Source organism: Lottia gigantea (genome assembly GCF_000327385.1).
Source record: "Lottia gigantea unplaced genomic scaffold LOTGIsca_59, whole genome shotgun sequence".
NCBI classification, from domain to species: Eukaryota; Metazoa; Mollusca; class Gastropoda; family Lottiidae; genus Lottia; species Lottia gigantea.
The window spans coordinates 1,535,356-1,543,865 of record NW_008710013.1 but is presented as its reverse complement, the minus strand read 5'-3'; the positions used below and the strand labels follow the sequence as shown (position 1 = coordinate 1,543,865).

Genomic DNA, 8,510 nt, shown 5'->3' with positions numbered 1-8,510 from the left:
AAGTATTTTAATGAAATTTTCATCATCTGATGGGTAAAAGTTAATTTGCTCACGTTGAACAGCTAAATTTATAGCTGATTCAACATCAGTTCAATCTGTAAAGATAATACGATTTGATACCCCATGTTCTATCTACTGCCAGAGGATAAACTACAGTAGGTCGTATATTTAAACAAAAACAAAGCTTTACCATTCTCCCTGACTACGAAATAACAAATTTCAGCCGAAACGTAGTGCTAATATGATGTGGTAAACCCTTACAACAGCATACAATATAATATTGAACCAAATTCTCTTTAACAGGTTAAAGCATGTTTTTTTTTTCACTTTACTGGTCCAATTCTTATATAACGCGAAATATTTAAATCTAATTTCACTATTAAACCTTTTTTGGCTTTTTACCTTATGACGACAGCGAGAAAGTGATAAATATATAAGAAATGATTCAATCAAGCTCTTTTAAAGCTTTTATCTGAGCGAGTATTTTTAACTGACTGTCTGAAAGAAAATCGTTACCAAGTTTTCTGGTAATAAATTTTATCAAAGAAATCATAAGAGTATTATTGTGTCAATCATAGTCTCGTTTTATTGCCTGAATCCGTCAATACTAAAATCTAGTTCAAACTTATCTCATATTACAAAGTTATCGAGGCGGTTCATACAGTTATACAGTTCTTATTAGTAAAGTTAAGCTGGATTTTCACTGAAGTTTATTTTTGATAACTCTTTACTTGAACCACAAGTGCTGCCACATTGCTTGGGTTTTGTATTAACATATTAACATAGAGAAGTTAACCGCAGTTGACTTGGCTGTTAAATGACCAAATGTTCAAATGTTCAAAGTACCAATATATCCTTCACATTCAAACTGGAAAGTGACATTGATGATGTCGTAAATGCTAAGCAACGGTGGGTCGTGGCTGTGAGGTTCATTAACAATGCTGTTAAAAATGGGTAAAATACAGTATAATGTGAATAGGTATCTGTGAACGATTCTTTTTTAACAAGCCAACAAAAATTATAATGTTTAACTTCTATTTTGTTATTTGTAGTTAAGAACGTCTAAGCCCAAGTGCTGATGGGATTGATTAGATTTCAACTCTTAATGACATCATAAAACCAAGGAAAAATCGAATGACAAAGCTCATCTTATATTGAATTAGTGTAAAGATGTACAAATTTTAGCAAGGGCATAAGATGATAAAGTAAAGTGGTCGAAATAGCTGTTTATGCAACTCTTAGTCAATTTATGTTCTTTCTAACGTATCTAAAGTTCACCTTATTTTTGTTTCAGGGATATTATATATGAACTGAATAAATGTTTTGTGGATGAAGTACTCGTAAAATGCTTAGAAAGTCCCCCATCTATTCCAGTCTGTGTACACTCAATATAATATGGAAACAAAGTGCCCAAACGTGTATTGATTAAAGGCTGGTGGTAGATATCTGGCGTGATATACTGTGTGCAGTAAATATAGTTCACTGATCGGTAATTTGTTCATTGAATATGAAGTTATACGCATCAAACATTTCTCACAATCATCTGAAATTTTCGACTTTAACGACATGGCTCGTTTTAGAAATTCTTTATCTAGGCTTTACATGGAATAAATAATAAGTGAAGTTCGTTAAAAGAGAAGATGAAGATCTCGAAATGGTATATTCGTTCGATTAAAAATATCGATGCTCTGAAGTGGAAATGTTAATTTTTGAACACAACTACTCATACATTTTCAACAAAAAATGAATTTTTAACATCTATTGCAGAATTGTTATTGTGAGCAGAATACAAAATAAGGTAATTGGTAGATTTAAACAACAGAAAGTGAATTTTACAATGGCGTATTACCATGTTATGAAACTGTACGTGACGTTAAAAATTATCAACAGGCTATTTTTTGATGTAAGCCTATATGTGCTAATTGACAAATAATTGGAAAACTACAAGTACGAAAAATGATAACTAGTTTTGAACTTCGGAAAACTAGGAAAAGATTGTTTGTCACCGATAAAGACAACTTTGTATAACGTCGTAATATGAACTCAACAACGACTACTGATGAAAATTCACCATGGAAAGTTTCCGAATTTGTGGAAATAATTCTAATTTTTATGTATTTTCTGATTACATTTATTGCACTTAGTGGAAATGGAATCGTATGCTATTTGGTTCTGGCTTATAAACGAATGCATACAGTACCAAACTATTTTATTTTCAACCTAGCAGTGAGTGACATTCTTGTGGCTATATTTTGTATACCATTTTCCTTTGTGGCTAATTTGAAGAATTATTGGCCGTTTGGTGTTGCTATGTGTCCGATTGTGATGTACTCTCAAGTCGTAACTGTGTTTTTAAGTTCTTATACTCTAGTGGCAATGAGTATAGATAGATATGTCGTGATAGTGCACCCATTTTTAAGGCGTATCACTACCCGACAAACAGTATTTGTTATATTAGCAATTTGGGTGATTTCGCTTGCGATTCCGTTACCAACTTTGTTACATTCTCAAATTTTGTATTTTTCTAACACAAGTGGACAGTGCCTTGAAATATGGGAAAGTGATCTTGAAAAATCTCGATATAGTTTGGCCTTGATGATACTTCACTATTTTGCTCCTCTTGCAATTTTGATATTTTCCTACTCTAAAATCGGCTACAATATTTGGATTAAAAATTTTCGCAATGATGAGGGAAACAAGAGGAGGCTTCAATTGGCTGCTGCTAAACAAAAGGTTAGTATGTTATCATTGATAATATTTGTAATATTTTCATTGTGTATGATTTTGATGTATCTGTGTTGTAACTGGATCACTCTACAGTTTATTTTAATCCAAATAGGGTTAATTTTCGCTAAAAGCTAACCAATAGGCAAATAATCACCGTATGCCTCTCTGGGACTAGGTTTGTAAATTCTAATTTAGCTCATATAGTTTTACTGATAACTCCCCTGGTGGACAAGATTATCATTCTTGAATCTATTAGCTTTAAGTTCAATTACATAAGATGTTTTGGGCACAACCACACTAATACTGTTCAGAGGTATCGCTTGCGAAATATTCAAACAATATGGCTGAGTTTCAAAGCCAATCCAGATTCTCCAAGTTGAAAAAGAGGATTTAATTGAGTGAAGAATATCTGCTTTCACTGATGAGTGGGGTGGTAATATACTTAAATACCTTCTCACTTACAAAGTAGTAGATTCCGTTCATCGCTCACTCGTCGTCGAAAGATTTAAAAATTGTGTTAGTATTAAACTTCCAACTGCATTTTCTTTACATCAGTATGAAAGCCGGGTCAGGACTTCCAACTTCCGACTTTCAAGTTTTTTTTTCACTTCCGACTTCCAACTTTTTTTTCACTGTATATTGATGAGATCTTGGACAAGTTCGATATTCACAATTTTTTGATGAACGGTTTTTGAGTTATTGCCCTTGACTTAACCAAAACGCGTCAAAATTAACTTGTGAGCGCGATAGAGACTACAGTTTTCATCTCATTCGAATGAAATTACGTGTGATCATTTATATTAATGAGATCTTGGATAAGTTCGATATTCACAATTTTTCAATGAACGGTTTTTGAGTTATTGCCCTTGACTTAGACTAAACGAATTGAAATTGGCTTGTTAACGCAATAGAGACTGCAGTTTTCATCTGATTCGAATGAAATTTGGTGTGATCATTTATATATTGATGAGATTTTGGACAAGTTCGATATTCATGATGCTTCGTTGGACGGTTTTTATATTGTCTTCACCCTTGTCCTTCCGTCGGTCCACAATTGGCTTGTTATCTGATTTTAATTAAATTTGGTGTGATCATTTATATTAATGAATTCTTGGACAAGTTCAAATTTGATGATCTCTCCATAAACGGAATTTGAGTTATTTCTCTTGACTTAGTTAAAATGCATCAAATTCGTTGGCTTGTTAATGCGATTGTTCATGTCAGAATTTTATTGAATATTGTGTGTTTGATTAAATCAACTATATCGTGCACAAATGGGATTTTTGGTATGATTTGACACAGATTGGTGACCGCCCTTGATATACTGAAAAAGTATCAGGAAAGCGGGCGTATCTTGCTAGGCAACCACTTGTTGTGTCAAGTAACCCTGTTTCAGTAATTTCACGGTTAATATTCGACCTCTTGCCAGAAAGCCCTTATAAAGAGAACAAGCTCTAGCATAGCGGACCAGTTGTGAAACTCTGTTATGCCTCTGTGAAATCATACCTTAATTTGAACGTGCCTAAGGACTCTTAGATATAAATTAAACCAAATTTTATTGAGGTCAGATGACAACTGTGACTTCTATCGCGTTAACAAGCAACATTGGATATGATCACAAAAGCGTAGGCTTAATTACCAGCTTGCTGGAGGAAAAAATTTGGAAGTCCGAAGTAAAAAACTTGGAAATCGGAAGTCGGAAGTGAAATAAAAACTTGGAAGTCGGAAGTAGGAAGTGAAAAAAAATTCTGACCCGGCTTTCGTACACCAGCACCAATAAAAAATTATTATACATTCCGTCGCAGGAAATAAATCATACTCGGACGTCAGTAAGTAATGCCGAGCAAACACAAGAACCTCCGTATCTATGGCCCATTGAACTAATTCAACTTAAACGAACTAATTATTGTTCTGTCGATACACACTCATAAACAATGTCTAATACTTAAGATCTACTGTGTGGTCAACGCGATTCAATTCGACAAATTACTTAGTTTATATTCAGATCATTCCTTTGTTTCCTCATCGACTGTTACCACTGATACCAGTTCAAAGTGACATTGATTAAATTATTATTTATGAACATTTTTAAAATGGATATAGATTTGAATGGTTTGTGTGTTTTTTATGGAATGAATGTGATTCCTTATATTTATATTAACCTATTTAAAAAAAAATCTAAAATGTTCTTCTTTTAAACTGGTTACCGCCAAACAATTAGTGTGTCAAAATTATTTCAAGGTTTCATTGGGTCATAATGATATCAGGGATGGTTGGATTGAAGAAAGGAAAGAAAGGTTGCCTTTCATGTTCAGGTGGTAATTCACTATGAGTATATTTTTACAGACATTTCTCTGAACAATCTATAGAAATTGTGCATCCTTTCATGGAATGGTATATATATTTAATGGACGAGTTAAGTGATCGGTATATTGTTCAGCAATATTCTCGTGATAATGAATATGTATCGCCATCGAGCTTCTGTGACTTTTTATTCCAATTAGATGTAAAACATTTACATTTGCATACGTACACGGACAAACGTTCAAATACTAACCATACATTTTTTATACGCCCACGTGAATATGTGGTCGTATATTGTCGTCGCCCCTGTCCGTCGGTCCGTCGGTCCGTCCGTCAACATTTCTTGTGAGCACTATAGAGACTACAGTTTTATCTGATTTTGATAAAACTTGGTGTGATGCTTTAGATTGATAACATCTCGGTCAAGTTCGAATTTGACATATTTTCGATGAACGGTTTTTGAGATATTGCCCTTGACTTAGAACGCCTTGAAATTTGTTTGAAATTGTTTGTGAGCAGGATTGAAGCTACAGTTTTCATCCGATTCTGATGAAACTTGGTGCGATCATTGGAATTCATAAGATCTCGGACAAGTTCTAACTTGACGCATTTGACGGTTTTTGAGTTATTGCCCTTGACTTTGTTAAAACGCGTCGAAATTTGTTAAAAATAGTTCGTGAGCAGGATTGAAGTTATGTAAGCACTGTAGGTAAATTATAGTATCATAACATCAAGTAAGTGGTAAATCATGGCATAAGGAAAACGTGTCACGAAGTAGAGAATGAAAGTAACTTATAGTATCATGAAACCAGGTAAATATTGAATACAGATAACAGTGTCGTCACATCAAGTAAGTAAATGTATTGGAGGTAAATCATTGTACCACAGCCAAGCAAGTATTAAGAGTATATCATAGTACCGTTAATCCAAATAAGTGCCGAGGGCAAAATCATATGAGTATAAAATATATAATATAGCTTAAGGTATCAACAAACTAGGTGCATATAGACCATAGATCATAGTATCAACAAATCTAGTGCGAAAAGGATGTAGATCATAGTATCACCAAACCAAGTGAGTATAGGAGGTAGATCATAATATCAGCAAACCAAGTAAGTATAGGAGGCAGATCATAGTATCAGCAAACCAAGTAGTATTGCAGGTAGATCAGAGTATCACCAAACCAAGTAAGTATTGGAGGTGGATCATAGTATTACCAAACCAAGTAGGAAAAGGAGGTAGATCATAGTATCAACAAAGCAAGTAAGTATAGAATGTAGATCAGAGTATCACCAAACAAAGTAAGTATATGAGGTAGATCATCGATCACCAGACCAAGTAGTATTGGAAGGAGATCAGAGTATCACCAAACCAAGTAAGTATTGGAGGTGGATCATAGTATTACCAAACCAAGTAGGAAAAGGAGGTAGATCATAGTATCAACAAAGCAAGTAAGTATAGAATGTAGATCAGAGTATCACCAGACCACGTAAGTATTTGAGATAGATCATAGTATCACCAGGCCAAGTAGTATTGAAGGTAGATCAGAGTATCACCAAACCAAGTACGTATTGGAGGTGGATCATAGAATCACCAAACCAAGTAAGTATAGGAGGTAGATCATCGAACACCAGACCAAGTAAGCATAGGATGTAAATCAGAGTATCACCAAACCAAGTAACTACAGGATGTATCTTCAGATTTTATAAGTATTGTAGGTAAATCATAGTATTTGAAAGTAGATCATAGTATTGTTAAATCAAGTTAAAGGTAGATCACAGTATCATCAAACCAGAGATAGCTCTTACCATTTACAGATAGACTTCCATCACCTTTTATCATAATCCGGGGATCAAGATAAAATGGGTTCAGCTCATGAATTGTTCGCAAACGCTGGTCATGATAAAGAGGGCAGTGAAGGAGGAAGTGTTCCGAGTAATGCCCGTCCTCTGTTTGTCAGTGTGCTTTTAGACCTTGAGAACGTCTCCCGTCTTGAATCGAGACGGCTCGATATGATCTTATGACTACTACTTTGTTACATAATCTTTCTCAAACAAAAACGTAATTAAATTACAGACCGCGAAGAATATCAATGAATGGTTCCAGTGCCGACAAACCCAGAATAGGTCCTACCAGCTACAAAATAAGACGCCTCCTAAAATAACAACTATCCATAGATTCATATTTCACCTCAAGTAACAACATCAAATCACTGCAGCTAACGGCAGACCAAGATCTAACAAGAAACCTGACCCCAGTGGAGTTAAATATGAGACTGTGTAACTTTAGTGCCATATACTTAGGCGAAACATGCAGACCCCTCTCCACCAGAATGAAAGACCAGGTCAAAAACACCGTACGTCCGTTCACACTTGCTCGTAAACACTCTACAAGGCACAATTCTTGACTGATATCGATGAAACTTGGTATAGTTGTTTGTTATCACCAAAGGATGAAGCCTTTTGAAAATCAGAAAAATCGGAAAATATTTAGTATGAGTTATTGCCATTGTTCCTGAAACGCTCACTCTAGAAGGTGGAATTATTGACGGATTTCTTGGTGTGAGTGTTTATTATCACCCAAGGATGAACGCTATTGAAAATCAGACAAACTGGAAAATATATGATATGAGTAAAGTTATTGCGTTCAATTTTTAGCACGTAAACACTCTTCATGGCACAATTCTTGATGGATTTCGACGAAACTTGGTGTGAGTGAATGTAATCACCCAAGGATGAACCCTTTCGAAAATCAGGAAAATGATTAATTGCCTTTGTTCTTAAAAATGCGTTCAAGTTTATACTGTAAACATTCTAGAAGGCCCAATTCTTGACAGATTTTGATGAAACTTGGAAATATTATTCAGTATCGCCTCAAAAAGTTCAAAAGAACTGTAAGGTTGAATATTTCATACGGGTAATTGCTACTGTACTTTCAAATATTTTTATTTAAAATCAAAGCTGCCAGTGGGCCTATATTACCTTGCCTGGCAAGCTATCTTATTTATTGTCTCTCTCAATCTCTATGTTTCTTGTTGGTAAATATTTTGTTATTTCTTTGCCACTACATCTGATGACGACACGTGTATATTGTGTTGAAACGTTGTTTGCCTAACTTTATTAAAGGTGTGTGTTACATTCCATAATATTGCCTTGTGTTTTGTTATATGTGCTCCTCGCTTCTGTATGTCGTTCAAATCTTATATGAATCGATTGGCCTATTTTTTAAAAAAATATATATTTCTCGTTAATGAAAAAGTCATTGTAATTATTAAAATAAAGCCACCATTTACATAGATAGGTTATTAACAAGAAACCAGATTTTCATTTAAGATAACTCCAGACACTGATACATATCTTTTATCATTTTATCAATTTCACTAACATTTTGTAATGTATGTTTTAATAACCATGGACAATAAAGACGAGATTAACGATGGTGTGAAAATATTTTGCTAACTAGTTTTGGTATTTTACATC

At 34.3% G+C, this 8,510-nt stretch overlaps 1 protein-coding gene across 1 annotated transcript; it reads left to right on the top strand.

The window, feature by feature from the left end:
- Positions 1–2,037: 2,037 nt before the first annotated feature.
- Positions 2,038–2,862, top strand: LOTGIDRAFT_127919 (hypothetical protein; the record flags this gene model as incomplete). Its single annotated transcript, XM_009063688.1, has 1 exon — positions 2,038–2,862. The coding sequence occupies one exon, from the start codon at positions 2,038–2,040 to the stop codon at positions 2,860–2,862; it is 825 nt and encodes a 274-aa protein (XP_009061936.1).
- Positions 2,863–8,510: the final 5,648 nt, after the last annotated feature.